The following is a 22,230-nucleotide window of genomic DNA, read 5'->3' on the forward strand; positions in this document are numbered from 1 at the left end:
AAAAATAATTCACAATCTCATTCTTTCCAGCCTGGAGGAGAGATGTGGGGTCTCTCCTTAAAGAGGACCTGTCACACACTATTCCTATTACAAGGGATGTTTACATTCCTTGTAATAGGAATAAAAGCGATCGAAAAAAACAAAAAAAAAAGTGTAAAAAATAAAGTAAAATAAAAAAATTCGCCCCTGTCCCCGGTAGCTCGCGTTTAGAAGCGAACGCACACGTAAGTCCCGCCCATGTATGTAAACGTCGTTCAAACCACACATGTGAGGTGTCACCGCGTGCGTTAGAGCGTGTGCAACAATTCTAGCACTAGACCTCTTCTGTAACTCTAAACTGGTAACCTGTAAAAAATTTAAAGCGTCGCCTATGGAGATTTTTGAGTGTGCGCAATTTTAAAGCATGACAGGTTAGGTATCTATTTACTCGACGTAACATCATCTTTCATATTTTACAAAAAAATTGGGCTAACTTTACTGTTTTGTTATTTTTTTATTCATGAAACCATTTTTTTTTTAAAAAAGGCGTTTGAAAAATGATTGCGCAAATACCGTGCAAAATAAAAAGTTGCAATGACCGCCATTTTATTCCCTAGGGTGTCTGCTAAAAAAATATATATAATGTTTGGGGGTTCTGAGTAATTTTCTAGCAAAAGAATGATGATTTGTACATGTAGGAGAGAAGTGCCAGAATAGGCCTGGTATGGAGGTGGGTTTTAAAGCCCTGTATTGAAGTGGTTAATAAAAGACTTGTCAAACATTTTGGTATCCTTATTTAATTTTTTGAGTAGAGGTACTACATTGGGCAGAGGAGATATCTGGGGGCCCTTATTTTTAAAGGGGGCTTGCAGATTTTGATAAGCCCCAAACCACCAGTCAGAGTTGTGGGAAGAGGCCCTTGTCTTCACCAACATGGGGATTGCAAGGCACTCCCCCATGTTGATTGCATGTGACCTGGTATGGTTCAGAAGTGGGGCGCACACTTTTTCCCTCCTTTTTCCTGGCCAGACAGGCTGCATGCTCTGATTAAGGGTCTGCCATGATTTTTTAGGAAGATTTCAAGCTTTTTTTCTCTTTTGCACCTTAACATCCATGCATACCAAATCCAAATGGTCTGGTACGGATTTCCTATGGAGACCTCAATGTTATTTTTTTTGCATAAAGTACCACCTTTAAATTCATACCAGACTCAAATGGTCTGGTATGTATTTTTGGGGGAACTCTACACAAATTTACCTTTTTAGTTCCTGCTGTAGGATGTGCTATAGCCAAACTGACATCTACAAAGAAAATAAACAGCACCTAGACCCATGAAAAGGTCCTCAAAATACATGCTGGTAAAAAAAAAAAAAAAGATTGTCATTTGCCAGCAATTAACACTTTTTTCCTTTGTAAATGTCAGTGCAGCTGCAGCATTTTCTGTGCATCACTAAGGTGACCCCTTCAGGATTAGGGCACTCCCTCAGGTACGTTATTTAAAAGAATTGTCTATTTTTGATGTTTAATTTTAAGCATTTAAAAAATAAATAAATAAATAAATAAAATCACTGCTCCTGTTTGAATAGAGCTTTAAAAAATAAAAAATTGTGCATTGGTACATGTTCCCTGGGGCAGTGCACACTCCCATGTTATTTTTGCCACTCCATTCCCTATTAGCCTAGAAAATGGGAGTTTTTCGTCTGAAAAGTTTGGCTCCAAATGATTTCAATGGGGGTCAGGTTTGGCATCTGAACTTCGCCCAATGCTGCTTGAACCGAACCCTACTATATACAATACATTTACTACTACTACGCATTATGAATGTGTTAGTTATGAATTAGTTATAATCCTTGGTTGTTTTTTATTGTAGAAGTTAACTGTGAGCCTCCGGAAATCCCACACTCGCGAAAGATGTTAGGATTTGTTGGTCCATATACATTAAATTCTGTGATGAGATTTGAATGTAATAAAGGTTTTGCAATGGAAGGAACAGACACTATAGTGTGTAATATCCACAGTGAATGGGACCCATCACCACCTGAATGTATAGGTGAGTGTTAAAGCTAAACTTCAGACAAAAATCTCAATACATAGTTGCAATACATATGTTTATAGTATCTGTTTTAAATTCCAAACAATGTGTAATTTTGTCCAGGCAGTCCTGAGATTTACACAGCCCTGACCGACACCGCACATCTAGAATGTGGGTTTTCTGTCCTGCAGTTAAAGCGGGAGTTCACCCATTTAAGTATTTTTTTCTCTTTTCCCCTTAGATGGATGCTCGTTTTGTCTAGGGGAATCGGCTAGTTGTTTTAAAATATGAGCAGTACTTACCCGTTTTCGAGATGCATCTTCTCCGTCGCTTCCGGGTATGGGTCTTCGGGAGCGGGCGTTCCTTCTTGATTGACAGTCTTCCGAGAGGCTTCCGACGGTCGCATCCATCGCGTCACTCGTAGCCGAAAGAAGCCGAACGTCGGTGTGGCTCTATACTGCGCACCGACATTCGGCTTCTTTCGGAAAATCGTGACGTGATGGATGCGACCGTCGGAAGCCTCTCGGAAGACTGTCAATCAAGAAGGAACGCCCAGTCCCGCAGCCCATACCCGGAAGCGGCGGAGAAGATGCATCTCGTAAACGGTAAGTACAGCTCATATTTTAAAACAACTAGCCGATTCCCCTAGACAAAACGAGCATCCATCTAAGGGGAAAATGTGTTCTCTATGGGTGAACCTCCGCTTTAAGCAATACAACTTGGTCACCTCCCAGACAGAGCGTGATTGGACATTGACATGTTGATCCATCTGCTCACTCCTGCTGTCAGCATGTTTCATGTCAGCACATGTACAACAGAATCTGAATGGTTCTTAGTCTGACCTGCCTTCAAATAGGCTGAATGTAGTAGAAAGACGCTACGCCAAACTCAAACCAATAAATCAGAACCTTTACGTGCACTGTGTAGCGATACCCCCGTAGGAGCCACTTGATTTAAAAGGGTTCACCCTGTGTGTGCAGCCAGGTGGGAGGCATTCCAGCCCGACAACCAAGCAACCAGCACTTGTGACAGTCACTCGAAATCAGAGAACAGTCAATAGAATTGTTTTTTGTATTTATTTGGAGATTTTAACTTGGATTGGGTTTGGGAAAGGTCCAGGACGCCATTAATCCATTATCTTTGTAGACTGAGGACTCTGTCACTTTAAGTAATCTTCAGACTGCCCAAGAAAAGTCTCCCCTATGTGGCGTAGTCTCTTTTACAGCAAAACTTTACATACAGTCAGTGGCGTATCTAATAGGGGTGCAACGGATAAAAAAAACTCACGGTTTGGATCGATCCTCTGATAATTTTTCGGATCAGCAAAAAAAAGACAAATAAACATAAGTTGTCTTTTTGTTTATTAACACTTTAATGAGAAGGGGCAATCGGACAACTTGTTACACCCACCAGAGTTTTAGATTTCACAGTTATTTTCAACACAAAACGGAGCTTATATGCTTAAATACAGTATTTGGAAATTCGCAGTCTCTGGTCATCTCCTGTAGTTTTATTCGCAGTCTGGTTATTTCCTGTAGTCGCATCCTCAGTCTACTTAAAAGTAGTACCCGCTGTTGCACTGCACAAATCACTTTATGATATTTATGGATATGCATATTTATTTAATCCATATTGAGCACTAAATTTGATTGGCTGCTTGCTTCTGCTTGGGCCTGGCACACACAATCATGTGTGATTGTGTGTGTGCCAAGCAGAAGCAGCAAATCAAATATAGTGGTCAATATGGATTAAATAAATATCATAAATAAAGTGTAATAAAAAGTGATTTGTGCAACAAGCTCATTAAACATTCCACACTCAGTGAAAGTTCATGTACTGCAAACTTTGCAGTACATGAACTTCACTGAATGCAGCATGTTTAATGACCAGAGGCGGACTGACCCAATTGGGCACTTTATGTAGTGCCAATCCATAATTAGTTAATTGAAAGATTAAAGCGCTTGACTTATAGTTTTGTTAGCTGTTTTATTTGTTTTGACAGGGGCGCAGTTTCAGTGCTTTCCATAGACGCCATTTTCACTAGATACGCCTCTGGGTAGAGACCAGGTAGTGCTGTAACTACAGGAGGTGCGAGGGCCATATGAAATGTGAATGTACCTATTAACTCTTTTGTTGGAAGATGTAAAGAGGGCTAGAAACAAGTTGTTAATAGAAAAATGACATTGTAGGCTATTAATATGAAAGGGAAAAAAACAAAAACATTATGGGCTAGATTCACATAGATTTTGGCGGGCGAAGTGTATCTCAGATACACTACGCCGCTGTAAGTTAGAGCAGCAGGTCCTGTATTCACAAAGAAGTTGCGCTCTAACTTACGGTGGCGTAGTATAACTGGGCCGGCGTAAGCCCGCCTAATTCAAATGTGTAAGATGTGGGCGTGTTGTATGTAAAATCATTGTGACCCCACGTAAATGACGTTTTTTTACTAACGGCGCATGCGCCGTCCGTGGACGTATCCCAGTGCGCATGCTCCAAATTACGCCGCAAAGACTCATTGGTTTCGACGTGAACGTAAATTACGCCCAGCCCCATTCACGGACGACTTACGCAAACGACGTAAAACGTGAAAAATTTTACGCGGTTCCGACGTCCATACTTAACATTGGCTGCGCCATCTTTTTGGTGGTTTATCTTTACGCCTGAAAACGTCTTACGTAAACGGCGTATCTTTACTGCGATGGCCGGGCGTACGTTCGTGAATAGGCGTATCTAGCTGATTTACATATTCTAGGCGTAAATCAGCGTGCAGTTAAGATACGACGGTGTAGGAGACTTACGCTGGTCGTATCTTAGCAATATTTAAGCGCATCTCAGTTTGAGAATACGCTTAAATATACGACGGCGGGGATTCGGACTTACGATGGCGTATCTACTGATACGCCCGTCGTAAGTCTACCTGAATCTGGCCCTCATATATATATATATATATATATATACATATATATATATACATACACACACACACACAGTGCCTTGAAAAAGTATTCATACCCTTTGAAATTTTCCCCACTTTGTGATGTTTCAACCAAAAATGTAGATGTATTTTATTGTGGTTTTATGTGATAGACCAACACAAAGTGGCACATAATTGTGAAGTGGAAGGAAAATGGTTTTCAATTTTTTTTACAAATAAAAATGTGAAAAGTGTGGGGTGCATTTGAATTCAGCCCCCCGGAGTCAATACTTTGTAGAACCGCCTTTCCCTGCAATTACAGCTGCAAGTCTTTTTATGGATGTCTCTACCAGTTTTTTTACATCTAGAGAAAGTGACATTTTTGCCCATTCTTCTTTGCAAAATAGCTCAAACTCTGTCAGATTGGATAGAATATATAATTCTATTTTCTTTTTTCTTCATTCTAAAGGATAAAAAAAAAATCAAGCTTTGTGAACAAACACAACTAAATCTACTACTTTTTTTGCCTTTTCGTTAATTTCACAGGAGCGTTCTGTCCGGAACCTAAACTGTTAAATGGCAAAGTAAAACGAGGAAAGAAAACTGATGGATATAGTGTTGGTAATTCAGTAACATTAGAGTGTGATTTAAACTATAAACTAAACGGTGAAAGCAAAGTAACCTGTGGAGAAGATTTCCAATGGTATCCCCACTTGCCAACCTGTGAGCTGGGTAAGTTATCATAAAAAAATATATATTTTTTTTTTCTTTTATTACATTTGAGTGAACCAAATGAAAAAAAGCCCAGCTAGACTGTTATTCCTTATTATACAGTATATATAGGGCCAGATTCACAAAGGAGATAATCTCAGATACTCCGTCGTATCTCTCAGAGTATCTATGCGACTGATTCATAGAATCAGTTACGCATAAAAAGCCAGAAGATCCGACAGGTGTAATGGACTTACACTGTCGGATCTTAGGATGCAATACCGCGGCCGCCGGTGGGGGGAGTTCGCGTCGTAAACCAGCGTCGGGTATGCAAATTAGGAGTTACGGCGATCCACGAAGATTTTTCCCGTCGTTACGTCGTCGCAAGTGTTAGATTTCCGTCGCAAAGATAGTGCACCTTTAACATGGTGGAAAAGTACTCCACCATGTTAAAGTATGCCCGTCTTTCCCGCGTCGCTTTTGAATTTTTTTAAATTTTTTTCTTTTTCCCGGTGTAAGTGCTTTGTTGACGTCGCGATTCTCAAAACGTCGGCACGTCGTAATTTCGCGCAAAGCACGTCGGGAAATTTGCGATGGGAGCATGCGCAGTACGTTAGGCGCGGGAGCGCGCCTAATTTAAATGGTACCCACCCCATTTGAATTGGACCGATTTGCGCCGGACGTGTTTACGATACACCGCCGCAAATTTCCAGGTAAGTGCTTTGTGGATCGGGCACTTAGACTGAAAACTTGCGGCGGTGTAACGTAAACGGTTTACGTTATGCTGCGCCGCGGGTATGTGAATCTGGCCCATAGTTTGTAGGTTGCTTGCTATACTCCTGTCAGCGCTTTAGTAGCATATTTTACATATATATATAGATGTGTGTGTGTGTGTGTATATAATATAAATTAAACTCTTGATTGCTGAAGAGACTTGAATAAACTCAATCCGTGCTCCGTGACAGTCTCTGCAAAGAATAAGCGCTGACAGATAATCACCCCCACCTACGTGTGCAATGCCTGCTCACCTCAAATAAATACCCTCTTGGGTCTATTGGCACTTATAATATTGGCACAATAATAATCCACACACGAATCAGCTCGATCGTACACACGTTTTCAGCTAATGGCTCCAGGACTACCAGCAGGACTTCTCCATAAACAATTACTTTCTACAAATTCAATTTCTCAAAGTAAATAAAAAATCATCATCGTGCAAGATTGCTTAAAAATACTTGCTTTTAATTAACCACTTCCGGACCACCACACGACTATATACGTCGGCACCTTGAAGAGTGATATCTCTGTTATGGCAACAGCTAGCTGCCATAACCCAGGTATCCTTGTCTTCAGCCGGCGGTCCGGTTTCCGATAATGGGGGTCTCTGCGGCTGATTCACTGTGAGATCACCGTTATCGGCGACGGGAGAGGAGCCCCTCCTGCCGTTCTACCGTGCCCTCTGCCGCTTACCAGAGCCGGCGGTAGCGGTGGAGGCGATCGAGTCCTTCTCCTTCCTGGGTATGGATACGAGTGAGGGGAAGAGGGCTCCCACCCGTCTCCATACCATAGCAGGGCGGAAGCGATGTCAAAACGTTACTTCCGCCCATAGCTCTTAAGGGATTTTTTATTATTATTATAATTTTTTTTAAATTACATTTTCATTTATTATTATTATTATTATTATTATTATTATTATTATTATTATTATTTATTGCATTTTAGTCCAAATATGAGATCTGAGGTCTTTTTGACCCCAGATCTCATATTTAAGAGGACCTGTCATGCTTTTTTCTATTACAAGGGATGTTTACATTCCTTGTAATAGGAATAAAAGTGACACTTTTTAAAAAAAAGAACAGAGTAAAAAAATTAAATAAAAGGTAAAATAAATAAGAAAAAAAAATGTAAACGCGTCCCGTCCCGACAAGCTCGCGTGCAGAAGCGAACGCATACGTGAGCAGCGAACGCATATGAAAACGGTGTTCAAACCACACATGTGAGGTATCGCCATGATCGGTAGAGTGAGAGCAATAATTCTAGACCTCCTATGTAACTCAAAACATGCAACCTGTAGAATTTTTTAAACATCGCATATGGAGATTTTTAAGGTTAAAAGTTTGTCGCCATACCACGAGCTGGCGCAAATTTGAAGCATGACATGTTGGGTATCAATTTACTCTGCGTAACATTATCTTTCACAATATAAAACAATTGGGCTAACTACTGTTTTCTTGTTTTTTAAGTAAAAAAAAGTGTATTTTTTCCCAAAAAAAGTACGCTTGTAAGACCGCTGCGCAAATATGGTGTTACATAAAGTATTGCAACAACCGCCATTTTATTCTCTAGGGTGTTAGAAAACAAAATTTATAATGTTTGGGTTTTCTAAGTAATTTTCTAGCAAAAAAACGTGTTTTTAACTTGTAAACAACAAATCTCAGAAAAAGGCTCTGTCCTTAAGTGGTTAATAACATCATATGCACTCACATTTGAGCAGAAATAAAACCGCATTGAACGATCAGTTTGGCATTGGGACAGCTCTCCTCCTCACTACACATCCAGGGTAATGAGACATCGGAAGTGTCGTCACTGGCTCCTTCTGACGCATTGCATCACAGGTCGCGTGACTTCCTTAAAGGGGTTGTAAAGGAAAAACATTTTTTTCCTAGCTTCCTTTACCTTAGTGCAGTCCTCCTTCACTTACCTAATCCTTCGATTTTGCTTTTAAATGTCCTTATTTCATCTGAGAAATACTCACTTCCTGTTCATCTGTCTGCAACTCACCACCGTAATGCAAGGCTTTCTCCCTGGTGTGGAGAAAGCCTCTTGAGGGGGGAGGGGGCGAGCAGGAGTGTCAGGACACCCACTAACACACAGCTCCTTTCTCTATCTGCGAAGTAGAGAGTGTCCTGACTCTCCTGCTCGCCCCCTCAAGAGGCTTTCTCCACACCAGGGAGAAAGCCTTGCATTACTGTGTGTAGTTACAGACAGAAGAACAGGAAGTGAGGATTTCTCAGAAGAAATAAGGACATTTAAAAGCAAAATCGAAGGATGAGGAAAGTGAAGGAGGACTGCACTAAGGTAAAGAAAGCTATTTAGGGATTTTTTTTTTTACCTTTACAACCCCTTTAAGAGAAAATATTCCATCAATCGCCCTTGGTCTGGAACTCCATGCAATATTTCACTTCATTGGGTAAGGATGATCATGAGAAAAGCAGGGGGTCAGCCCAGAACTACACGGGAGGAACTTGTGAATGATCTCAAGACAGTTGGCACCACAGTCACCAAACAAACCATTGGTAACACAATACGCCACCATGGATTGAAATCCTGAAGTGCCCACAAGGTCACCCTCCTCAAGAAGGCACATGTACAGGCCCACCTGAAGTCTGCCAATGAACATCTAAATGTTTCAGAATAGGATTGGGAAAAAGTGCTGTGGTAAGATGAGACCAAAATTGGGCTCTTTGGCATTAACTCGACTCGCCATGTTTGTAGGAAAAAAAATACTGACCTTGACCCTAAGAACACCATCCCTACAGTCAAACACGGAGGTTTGAAACATGATTCTATGGGGCTGTTTCTCTGCTAAAGGTATAGGCAGACTTTGCTGCATTGAGGGGCCAAGTATTGTGAAATCTTGGATGAGAACCTTCTTCCCTCAGCCAGAACACTGAAGATGGGTCATGGATGGGGCTTCCAGCATGACAATGACCCAAAACATACCACACAGGCAACAAAGGAGTGGCTCAAGAAGAACCACATTAAGGTCATGGAGTGGCCTAGCCAGCCTCCAGACCTTAATTCTATAGAAAATTTATGAAGGGAGCTGAAACTTCAAGTTTCTAAGCAACAGCCAAGACACCTTAAGGATTTAGAGAAGATCTGTAAAGAAGAGTGGACCAAAATCCCTCCTGAAAAGTGTGCAAACCTGGTAACCAACTACAAGAAACGTCTTACCTCCGTGTAAGCGGGGTGAGGGGTGCAGCGATTCACTGAGGGAGACACACGTAAAGTTCTTTGAACAAGGTAACGTTTATTACCGAGAGGCGGTAGTAGTAACAGTCTTTACAATCAAACGGCAAATGATTCCTCTCCAGGCATGGAGGCACATATATGCAGTACAGATACTGTAGTTCTAAGCGATGTGGCTTTCTGAGTATCACAGGCACTTCCCACTTAATGGTATATTATATACCCCAGTTCACAATGCTTATTGGAAGAGGCTGGAAACACATTACCCGTAGCAGCTGGGAGTCTTTCATCCGACCAAGGTTACCACTGCAGGACTCCGTGGGACCCCTAAACTATCCCTCACAGGCCGGAACACTCTCCCTGGCTTCTCCTGTCTCTCCCTCACAAGCAGGGTCTCTGTCCCTATCTACATCCACACGTGTTCTGCCTAAAAACAAGCCTGAGCTTTACTATAAAAATAAACCACCCAAAAATGGTCACCCAAATCTCTCGAGATCTCGTGCGGCCTATCAGAACACAGGGCTCCTCCAAAATGGTGTTGGAGACACTATAGAGGCAGAAGTGTTAAACATAAATACATACAAAAACATAACAGTTTGACTGCAGTATGAACACATATGATTACTTTACCACTTGCTCTTGCAGCACTAGACTGCCCTATCACTGACAGCTGCTTACATTCGTGCTTGCGGACAAGGGTTTCTCTACCAAGTACTAAAAGACAAACGTAGTGCTCATAGGCACAGCATAACCCCTCAGGATTTTTAGGACAGACCAGGTGAGTATTTAAAAATAATTGTTTATTAGAAACATTTGATAATCTATACAGTAGAAAAAAATGTAAAGCAGTACAAAAATACAGGCATGAATATAAATGCCCTCTGGTGTGAAAGGCTATTGCACGTAGCTGTAGGAGATAATGCCTGACATGTTTCAGACCCCTAGGTCCTTCTTCATAGGCTGAATGTCATCTAAAGAATACATACATCTATAAAGTGAACATATTTAAACATTAGTATAATAGTACAATGTTAACATTGATCAACCTATTGCATGGAATTGAACATCCATGCAAGTACAAAAAATAGGCATAGAAGACTGATACTCACTTGCATGAGCCGATCACCAATGAACCATGAGGGGGACCTGCACTGTAGTTATTACACAGTGGGACAGATGATGAACTCTGAGATAACAAGACACCAGACAACAAAGGGCAGGAGCTGAATATGCTCAGTGAGACTGTGAGAACTCCCACTGATAGGAGTGACCACTCCTGTCAGTATAGGGTCAACCAAAAAGCCCAAGATATCTTGGACTGATGGCTGCCTGTCTGTGGAAGACAAAAAAGATAGGGTAGTGATAGTATATATATAGTAGTAAAGTTAAAAAAAGCTGAGTGCTATAATGAAGGGATCAAATCAACCTACCATGTGCAGGAGTAATCACAAGTCTGTTGATCCTGTCAGCCAGACACCAGCAGTGTGATTGCTGGTGCTGACAGGAAGTTTAAATAGCTTGTATGGCTGGTTAGAGCAGCTGAGAAGGAGCTTAAAAGCAACCCTGCTCAGCTATGACGGATGAGACAGAGCATTGTGCCATGTTGGCTGCAACTATCTGCCTCATAGTTCCCTGATGGGATGGCGCGTGGAGAACCATACAGGAAATTGCATCGCCAATAAATTTCTGAATAAATCTAGCAACAAACAGAATAATTGTCAGGTTCAATAAATAAAACGAGCCAAAAACACTGAAGGCAAAAGAAGGAAAAAAATAGGGAGGAATTGCATACCGTCAGGGCTGGGCTCAGCCCTTCCTTCTCTGTGCTGGCAGCATAGCTGTTAGCTAATTGCCAGCTCCTATCTCTCAACAGTGATCCACCTGTTGATGATCCTGCTCATCAGCTCAGCCCACTTAAAGCCTTCCAGTTCATTTGCTCTTTGCCTTCGCCTGTTTTAACATCCACAAGAGACTTTTCTCCTGCGTTCCAGTTGAAGACCTGCTTGACTAACGTGCCCTTGGGCTACAGATCCTGCTTGCTGTATGTCTACCTTTATCGCTGGCTCTTGGACTTTGGCTTGGCTGACTACCCGATCCAGTTACTGAACTCTGGCTATGTTTTGACAATGCTTACTTTGTTTACCTTTTTATTTTTATTATTAAACGAGTGTGATTTAACTGTACTTCTGTCTCGGTCTGATTCATGGTTTCTGACAGTAGGCGAAGGCCATGAATTCAGAAGATGCAGCCAATCCACTTGTTGATAATATTTTTTCTTCATTTGGATGACCTGGATCAAAGCATAGATCAGTTTGCCATGACGATAAAGATGCTCCTGAGTCGCACGGCTCGTCTACAGTCTCCTACTGTGGCCGCTCCGGTAGTCTCTGTGCAGGCACCCACCTCGAGTATTACCTCTTTAAGAGGTATGTCTGGTTCCGCTCCGCTTCCCCAGCGATTTCAGTGCAGAGGGTTTCTCAACCAGATTGAGATATACTTTGAGATGCTGCCCCAGGCGTTTCCCACGGACAGAAGCAAAGTGGGTTTCATGATATCTTTGCTTTCTGACAGAGCCTTGGCCTGGGCAAACCCTCTATGGGAGACGCAAAAACATGTGGTCCTGAGTTACCCAGAATTTGTGGCTTCCTTCAAAGGGGTATTTGACGTTCCTGCATGCTCCGCTTCTGCTGCCAAGTGCCTCATGTCCATCATACAGAGTACGAGGACGGTTGCCGATTATGCCATTAAATTCCGTACTCTGACAGCAGAGGTTGCTTGGAACAATGAAGCCCTCGTGGCTGCTTTTTCGAAAATATACTGTATATTTATATATATCAATGTTTAACCTCTTGCTGACGGTTCCACGTACATATACTGCAGGTAGGCGGGTCTTCTGTGCAAAATCACGTACAGGTCTGTGGCGCGCACGAGCGCGCCGGCAACCAGCTCCCGCTGTGATTGGACAAAGCGGGAGCCAATCCTGATGTCCGATGACCTGCTGATCGTTCCCGAGAGAGGCAGAACGCTGGTCTGCCTATGTAAACAAGGCAGATCACTGTTTCTGTGGCAAGGGAAGATAGAGATTCTGAAAAAAAGCATCCAACTGCCTCTGAACGTACGTTTAGCAGCGCCCCGTGTACATGGGGCCTTAGAAAGCACCACTGAGGGACACACTTAACCCTTTGATCGTCCATGATGTTAACCCCCTTCCCTGCCAGTGTCATCAGTACAGCATTTTTTAGCACTGATCACTGTATTAGTGTCACTGGTCCCCAAAATAATGTCAAAAGTGTCACTTAGTGTCTGATTTGTCCACCGCAATGTCGCAGTCCCACTATAAGTCACTGATCGCCGCCATTACTTGTAAAATAAATAAACAAAAATATCTCATAGTTTGTAAACACTATGGGCCAGATTCACGTAGGAGAGCGTATATTTCAGCGGGTAAAGCGTATCCTATTTACGCTACGCCTCCGCAACTTAGTCAGGCAAGTGTTGTATTCACAAAGTACTTGCTCCGTAAGTTGCGGCGGCGTAGCGTAAATTGGCCAGCGTAAGCCCGCGTAATTCAAATGTGGAAGAGGTGGGCGTGTTTTATTAAAATGATCCGTGACCCCATGCAAATGAAGCGCCGATCGTACGGCGCATGCTCATCATCACGTCGAATTTACTCCCTAAGATACGCCGGCTCAATGCCTGTGACGTGAACGTAACCTACGCACATCCCCATTCACGTACGACTTGCGTAAACGACGTAAAAAGATACGCTTGTTCCAACATCCATACTTTGCATTGGCTGCGCCTCATATAGCAGGGGTAACTTTACGCCAGACGTAAGCCTAACGTAAACGGCGTAGCGGGCGCAAGTACGTTCGTTAATCGGCGTATCTACCTAATTTACATATTTGACGCGTAAATCTACGGAAGCGCCCCTTGCGGCCAGCGTAAATATTGCACCCTAGATACGACGGCGTAGGAGACTTACGCCGCTCGTATCTTGGCCAAATTTATGCGTAACTGATTCTAAGAATCAGGCGCATAGATACGACGGCTCGCATTCGGACTTACGACGGCGTACGTAGAGATATGCCATCGTAAGTCCTTTAAGAATCTGTCCCTATATCTTTTGCGTAAACCACGCTTATTGGGATTTTTTTTACCAAAAACATGTAGCAGAATACAGATTGGCCTAAATTGATGAAGAAATTACCGTAGATTTGTTTTACATGTTGTTATTGGATATGTTTTAAAGCAGAATGTTAAAAATATTTATTTTTTCAACATTTTCAGTAATTTTTTGTTTATAGCGCAAATAAGTCATCAAATGCCACTAAAAGGAAATTCTATTTGTGGGGAAAAATGACATACATTTTATTTGTGTACAGCGTCGCACAACCGTGCAATTGTCAGTTAACTTAATGCAGGACCGTAACACAAAAAATGGCCGAGTCAGGATTAACTGAATAAAAATGAATATATACCAAAACATTTATATATACAAAAAATTATATCCGCGCTGTGTGAAATAATGTCTAATAAGGCTGCTTACACCAAAGTGCAGTATGTTTGTGCTTCAGTTAAATATTGTGCAAAATATTAGTGAAACGCTTCATATAAAGCAAACAACTTAAAACATAATTAATACAATAAAGTCCAATATAGCCCTGGTTCACACTGGGCTGCGGGAGTGAAGCCGTGCGAGTTCAGCTGAACTCGCACGGCTTCACTCCCCCTGGCAGTCCTGATTTTGGCCGCGATTTATGAGACATTCTGCACAAATGTTAATGTAACTCACGGCCCGAAATCGCAAAAAGTAGTACAGGAACTACTTTTTGAAATCGGTGCAGCACCGCAGATGCGGCGTCGCACCGATTAGGACGGTGTCATTGCCGGCAAATGCCGCCGATTTGAGATGCGATTTCACATGTGAAATCGCATCTCAAATCTAAGCAAATCGCACCCGGTATGAACCTGGGCATAATGTCCAATGGTAATAAACAAGGGTCAATCAGTAACACCATTGTTGATGTAACAGATCTTCATAAATGTGCTTCAGTGATCTCCCACCACCAAGTGAATTTCAAACTCACAGGAGCGAGTAGCTGCCATCACAGCAGCAAAATCACCCAAAGCAGTGTGTTGATTCAGCAAAGACTGTAAGGCCGCGTACACATGACCGGTTCATCCGATGAGAATGGTCCGACGGACCGTTTTCATCGGGTCACCGCTGAAGTGGCCTGATGGTCTGATGTGTGTACACACCATCAGCTCAAAATCCGATCGGGTCAGAACGCGGTGACGTAAAACACACGACGTGCTGAAAAAAATGAAGTTCAATGCTTCCAAGCATGCGTCGACTTTATTCTAAGCATGCGAGGGTTTTGAACCGATGCTTTTGTGTACTAACCATCGGTTTGGACCGATCGGTCAGCGGTCCATCGGTTCGATTTTAAAGCAAGTTTTAACATTTTGGTCGGTTTGGACCAATGAAACTGAACTTCGTTCCATTCTCATCGGTTTTGACCGACCATGTGTACGCGGCCTAACAGCATAGGGACTCCAAGGACCTATCCTTATGAAACCTCCAACTCACAACTCTCTGCACACGGCTGCCATCTTGTCCAGTGTTACATCAACACTGGTATTACTGATTGACACTTGTTTATTAGCATTAAACATTATATTGGAATTCTATTATTTGGACTTTATTGTATTAATATTCTTTTTTAGTTGCTTGCTTTATATGAAACACTTCACTATTATTTTTCACAATATTACATTTATACATACCCTTGTTTTTTTACTATTTACAAGGGGTATTAGTTGCACATGGAAGAAAATACTTTTACAGGAGGGGGGCTCTTTAACCGCTTGCCGCCCGCTGGCCGTCAAATGATGGCTGGGCGGTGCGGCTCTTGTTCTGGGCGGGCGTCATATGGTTTTTCCCTGGGCATTCCCCAGGTTTTTGTTGTTATCTGTTTTAGCCTTCCAATGCTACTTACTGCGATAGCCAGCTATAGATGGGGGCGGTGGACATGTTTGTGTTTCACCTATGGTGCTTGTAGTGTCCAGCAGTGCACCAACACCTTTGCAGCCACTGTGCTATATGCTGGGTGTTTGGTGTGCTCTTGTACCTTTAAGAAGGGGTGGCTCCCCTTCAGTCCACCTGCCCCTATCTATCCATTAAAATGCATGTGCCTCCACTGTGGGGACACTCATTGTTTAGCGTTAGGACCACAGATATTACAGGGTGCCTTGGCGCGGCTCTGTGGCTCACGCATGCGTTTGCAAATGCGTGCGGACTAGACCCCTGTTTTTAACGCATAGTGTTAGACAGGTTAATTGGTTGTCTGCTAGCTGGTCGGTAAGTAGGCTTGGTTTTTCCCTGGGCATTCCCCAGGTTTTTGTTGTTACATTTATACATACCCTTGTTTTTTTTTACTATTTACAAGGGGTATTAGTTGCACATGGAAGAAAATACTTTTACAGGAGGGGGCTCTTTAACCGCTTGCCGCCCGCTGGCCGTCAAATGATGGCTGGGCGGTGCGGCTCTTGTTCTGGGCGGGCGTCATATGATGTCCTCGGCTTCCCGCCCTCTAGGGGGCGCTCGCGCCCACCGCATCACTCGGGAGCCGATGCGCGTGCCCGGCGGCCGCGATGCTCGTCTGGGCACCCGTGATTGCCCAGTAACAGAGCAGGACCGTGGATCTGTGTGTGTAAACACACAGATCCACCTCCTGTCAGGTGAGAGGAGACCGATGTGTGTTCCTTGTACAGAGGACCCCTTCCTTGCCAGTCACATTAATACAGTAATCAGTGCATTTTTATAGCACTGATCGCTGTATAAATTTGAATGGTCCCAAAATAGTGTCAAAAGTGTCCGATATGTCCACCGCAATATCGCAGTCACGATAAAAATCGCAGCTCGCCGCCATTACTAGTAAAAAAAAAATGCCATACGTATCAGCCTAAACTGAGGAGAAAATTATTATTTTTTAAAAACAAATTGGGATATTTATTATAGCAAAAAATATTGTGTTTTTTCAAAATTGTCACTCTTCTTTTGTTTGTAGGCGCAAGAAATAAAAACCACAGAGGTTATCATAAACCACCAAAAGAAAGCTCTATTTGTGGGGTACAGTGTTGCATGACCGCGTAATTGTCATTCAAAGTGTGTCAGCGATGAAATCGGAAAAATGGATTGGGCAGGAAGGGGGTTTAAGTGCCCTGTACTGAGGTGGTTAAAGTAAGATTGGTTTAAGCTGAACCCCAGACAATATTTTTTATAAGTATGCAGAAATCTAAAAGTGTTGCTTTTTTATTTTTTATAAATAGTATGACAAATTATAATTTTTTGCATTTTTTATTATTTTCTTACAGGAACATTCTGTCCAGAGCCCAAATTAATTAATGGAAAAATAATACAAGGAAAGAAAACTTATGGATATTATGAGTGTGATTCAATAACAGTGGCTTGTAATTCAGGCTACAAATTAAACGGGGAAAAAAGAGTGAAATGTCAAGGAGATTTTCAGTGGAGTGAATTCCCAATCTGTGAGCTGAGTAAGTGTTAGGAACTATGATGCTTGTTAACCACTTAAGCCCCTGACCATTTTGCTGGCCAAAAACAAGGCCACTTTTTGCAATTTCGTCACTTCGTCACTTTAACTGACAATTGCGCGGTCGTGCGACATAGCTCCCAAACAAAATTGACGTACTTTTTCCCCATTTGATCACCTCTGCGTTCTTTATTTTTTTGCGCTATAAACAAAAATAGAGCGACAATTTTGAAAAAAAAAATAATATTTTTTACTTTTTGCTATAATAAATATCCCCAAAATATATATAAAAAAAATGTTTCTCCTCAGTTTAGGCCGATACGTATTCTTCTACATATTTTTGGTAAAAAAAATCGCAATAAGCGTATATTGATTGGTTTGCGCAAAAGTTATAACGTCTACAAAATAGGGGATAGAATTATGCCATTTTTATTATTATTATTTTTTTACTAGTAATGGCGGCGATCTGCGATTTTTATCATGACTGCGACTTTATGGCGGACACATGGGACACTTTTCACACATTTTTGGGACCATTGTCATTTTTACAGCAATCAGTGCTATAAAAATGTGAAAATGACACTGACAGTGAAGGGGTTAACCACTAGGTGACGCTGAAGGGATTAAGTGTGCCCTAGGGAGTGCTTCTAACTGTAGGGGGATGGGCTGTGTGTGACACGACACACTTCCGATTACAGGAAGCTGTGATCACTGTCCTGTCACTAGGAAGACTGGGGAAATGCTTGTTTACATCAGCATTTCCCCGTTCTTCCTCACCGTGACACGATCGCGGGTATGCCCGCGAGTCCGCGGTACCTGCGGTCGGAGTGCCGCTTCTTAAAGGGGACGTATATATACGTCCTTTTGCTTGTCCCTGCCATGCTGCAGACGAATATCTGCGTGCGGCGGTCAGCAATCGGTTAAATAAAGATATATTTAACCACTTAAGGACCGCCTAACGCCGATATACTTCGGCAGAATGGCACGGCTGGGCACAATCACGTACCTGTACGCGACTGTTAAATGCCCAGCCGCGGGTCGCGAGCGCGCCTGCGACCTAGTCCGAAGCTCTGTGACCGCGGGACTCGCGGACCTGATCGCCGCTGGAGTCCCGCGATCGGTCCCTGGAGCTGAAGAACGGGGAGAGCTGTGTGTAAACACAGCTTCCCTGTTCTTCACTGTGGCGCCGTCATCGATCGTGTGTTCCCTAATATAGGGAATCACAATCAATGACGTCAGACCTACAGCCACACCCCCCTACAGTTAGAAACACAGATGAGGTCACACTTAACCCCTTCAGCTCCCCCTTGTGGTTAACTCCCAAACTGCAATTGTAATTTTCACAGTAAACAATGCATTTTTAATGCATTTTTTGCTGTAAAAATGACAATGGTCCCAAAAATGTGTCAAAATTGTCCGATGTGTCCACCATAATGTCGCAGTCATGAAAAAAAATCGCTGATCACCGCCATTATTAGTAAAAAAAAAAAAAATTATAAAAATGCAATAAAACTATCCCCTATTTTGTAAACGCTATAAATTTTGCGCAAACCAAAAATAGGTAGAAGAATACGTATCGGCCTAAACTGAGGAAAAAAAATAGTTTTTTTATATATTTTTGGGGGATATTTATTATAGCAAAAAGTTAAATATATTGCATTTTTTTTCAAAATTGTCGCTCTATTTTTGTTTATAGCGCCAAAAAAAACGCAGAGGTGATCAAATATCACCAAAAGAAAGTTCTATTTGTGGGGAAAAAAGGACGCCAATTTTGTTTGGGAGCCACGTCACACGACCGCGCAATTGTCAGTTAAAGCGACGTAGTGCCAAATCGCAAAAAGGGGCCTGGTCCTTTACCTGCATTTTGGCCCGGGTCTTAAGTGGTTAAACTAGAGTCGGGCAAACACAATCCTGATAATCAGTGGAAATTTCATATGATAAAAATGTCATATAATAAAAAATTCCATGTAATAAAAAAGAGTCCACATGTAAATAAATTGATAATTGAACTCATCCTACCGGGAGGATCGAAGTAGGCACCCAAGAGGACTCATAGGTGTGTACAGGCCCAGGCTGATTATTAAGCCAAAATGTGTTTGACCCCCTATAACACGGGTTAAAAAACGTCTCTTAAGCAAGCATTTTGGCACTTGGTGGTGGTGATATCACATGAAGATTTTTTACAGTTATGGTGGTGGATGTTGTTGATATTCAATCAATTATCAATTTATTTCTACACATATGGACATTTTTATCATATGAATTTTTCACTGATTATCAAGATTGTGTTTGCGCAACTTTAGTTTAAATATATTATTTGCTACTGTACATATCTTGCAGAAGAGTTGCGGCTTGGATGAATTATTATTCTTTTTAATATTTATTCACATTAGCGCATTTTTTCCCCTCTTTTTTGTTTGTTAAATAAAGATGAATGAACCAAGTCAGGGGATACCAGGAAGGATGCAGATGATGCTGTTTTTCCTTAACCTGGAACCTTATGAAAATGTGGCCAAGCTGGGAGTTTAGCTTATCTTTTTTGTTAATGAAAATGGCACTTCAATTCTGCCATTGCCTATCCCTGCCTGCCCTAACATGCTATACACTAGTATAATTTCACTTGAAATTTTTCCTTTTAAGAACATTGATTACATTTTCTAATCTGGATTGTGGTCAAATAAAAACTTATTTTTGAACACAAGACAGGAAAATTTGAAGAAGCAGAATGGAAAAAACAAATGAATTGAAGAAAAGGGTTTCTAGTAGCATGTGGTTTTCATTCTGTAAAGTTCATTAAGTTCAAAATTGAATGGTAAAAGTAAACAAAATTTTGAATTACTTTTGAAGACCATTCGTCAAGCTATTGAGCCAACTGACAATTTTCACACAAATTTTTGTTGAAAATCCACTACTGTATAGCCAGGTCAAGTAGGTGGGATGTAGATCCACATGATTTTCTGCCTCTAGAATTAACCAATACCGGCTTAAAGGGGTTGTAAAGGTTTGTTTTTATTTTCTAAATAGGTTCCTTTAAGCTAGTGCATTGTTGGTTTACTTACCTTTTCCTTCGATTTCCCTTCTAAATGTTTTTTTTCTTTGTCTGAATTTCTCACTTCCTGTTTCTCCTCAGTAATGCTGATCTGGCTGACTTACCCCTGCTCGGATGATGGGGTCAAGCTTACTGAGGAGGAACAGTAAGTGAGAAATATAGACAAAGAAAAAAAACATTTAGAAGGGAAATCGAAGGAAAAGGTAAGTGAACCAACAATGCACTAGCTTAATGGAACCTATTTAGAAAATAAGAAAATTAACCTTTACAACCCCTTTAACATTTCTGCCTCTGAAATAATACAAAAAATCTATTGCCCAATGTTTTTAAATAGATTTTAATTAAAAAAACACATTTAATGCATACCTCCTGTCTGGCTCTATACCTTAGATGCACTGCACCATGGTCCAGTGCTGGTCTGCTTCTGGGTTGAATGACACCGGGGGGTTTATTTACTAAAGGCAAATCCACTTTGCACTACAAGTGCACTTGGAAGTGCAGTCGCCGTAGATCCGAGGGGGACATGCAAGGAAATAAAACCAGCATTTTTGCCTGTATATGATTAGATGATAAAAATCAGCAGAGCTTCCCATCATTTCATATCTTCCCCTCAGATTTAGAGTGACTGCACTTCCAAGTACACTTGCAGTGCACTTGTAGTGCAGAGTGGATTTGCCTTTAGTAAATCAACCCCCAAGTGTCATTCCATCCACTTCCTGAAAGTCCAAGCCATTGTGGTTGCTCCTCTCTGATGTCATGACATCAACAGGGGTTACAGTACTGTTGCACAGTTCTATGCAGAAGTAAAGATTGCCTTCCGTCTGTACTGGAGAGCCAGATAAAGGACATATGACATGACCAGCCAGAAAACAGCTGGATTTAGGGCATGTATTCTATGATTTGAAAAAATAGTGACCATGGGTGGGGCTTCAGGGAGGGGCAAGACATGGGGGAGGGGAAGTGGGAATATATGAAGGTGAGTTTTGAGAGCTGACGTGAGACAGCGTCTCCTTTTCTACTTTGTGAATATGATCATGAGTCCAAATGATCAAATCATATTCACATATATGATCATAAGCAATGAGGTTGCTTCACTAAAGGAATAGAGTATATCCACTGTCAAAGGGAACTTTTCATTATTTTAGTGAATGACATGAAACAAAGTGCAAATGTATGAAGAGAAGCGAAATAGGAACAAACCTGGGGACTTTTTAGGTGTCAGATCAAAAATAGATTACAATTGATAAAATGTAATTGATTTTATTACAACAATAAAACATGAATAAAAGATTCCTTATTATATAATTTGTTATATTCAAAGCATATACATACACTACTACTCTACATGTTTCGCTTCATAAAGCTTCATCAGGAGATTCAGGTGTACTGTATTGTATGCTATAAATTACAAAAAAGACAGGAATACATTTCATGACATTTTTTGATAGGATATTGCATCTATCACGTTATTGGCATACATAAAGTATACATAATTTATTACAAAAGGTCAGAATATGATCTGAGTATGATCAGAATAGAAATTTAAGAAAGTATGGCAAAATTAGATAGCATGAACCTACCGGATATAAATAGACCTAAGTTTGATAAAAGTGGACAACATGGGTCCTAGATAATTTCAGTGGATGCCTTGTTGGTTTATTTCTTAGCGCGTTTGATTCACGTTTTATTGTAATAAAATCAATAAAATGCTATCAAATGTAATCTATTTTTGATCTGACACCTAAAAAGTTTCCCTTCTCTTCATATGATTACATTGGGATGTGGTGCCTTCTCTGATCTCTCTGCCCTTACCTTCAAAAAGTGGAAATGTAATTTGCAAGGAGTATTCAAATATGCGCTAACAAATAAAAAAAATAAAACATTTTTTTTTGTTTGCACTGCACGATGGAAGTCAGTGCAACTGCATTAATATTCTCTTCTTTCCCTTAACTGAGTGAATGAGCTGAAGTTGTGCCAACTTAATCATCCAACCATGCGCAAGCAAAAAGCCTGT

At 41.4% G+C, this 22,230-nt stretch overlaps 1 protein-coding gene across 2 annotated transcripts in view; it reads left to right on the plus strand.

Moving 5' to 3' along the window:
• Positions 1 to 22,230, plus strand: part of LOC120927970 (C4b-binding protein-like) — a 62,429-nt gene that overhangs the window by 35,244 nt on the left and 4,955 nt on the right. For both annotated transcript variants that reach the window (XM_040339011.1, XM_040339003.1), the window contains 3 exons: positions 1,850 to 2,029; positions 5,472 to 5,657; positions 16,989 to 17,171. In XM_040339011.1, coding sequence (XP_040194945.1) covers positions 1,850 to 2,029; positions 5,472 to 5,657; positions 16,989 to 17,171 — 549 coding nt within the window. The remainder of the gene's footprint in view (positions 1 to 1,849; positions 2,030 to 5,471; positions 5,658 to 16,988; positions 17,172 to 22,230) is intronic.

The sequence above is a fragment of the Rana temporaria genome, chromosome 1, assembly GCF_905171775.1.
Source record: "Rana temporaria chromosome 1, aRanTem1.1, whole genome shotgun sequence".
NCBI classification, from domain to species: Eukaryota; Metazoa; Chordata; class Amphibia; order Anura; family Ranidae; genus Rana; species Rana temporaria.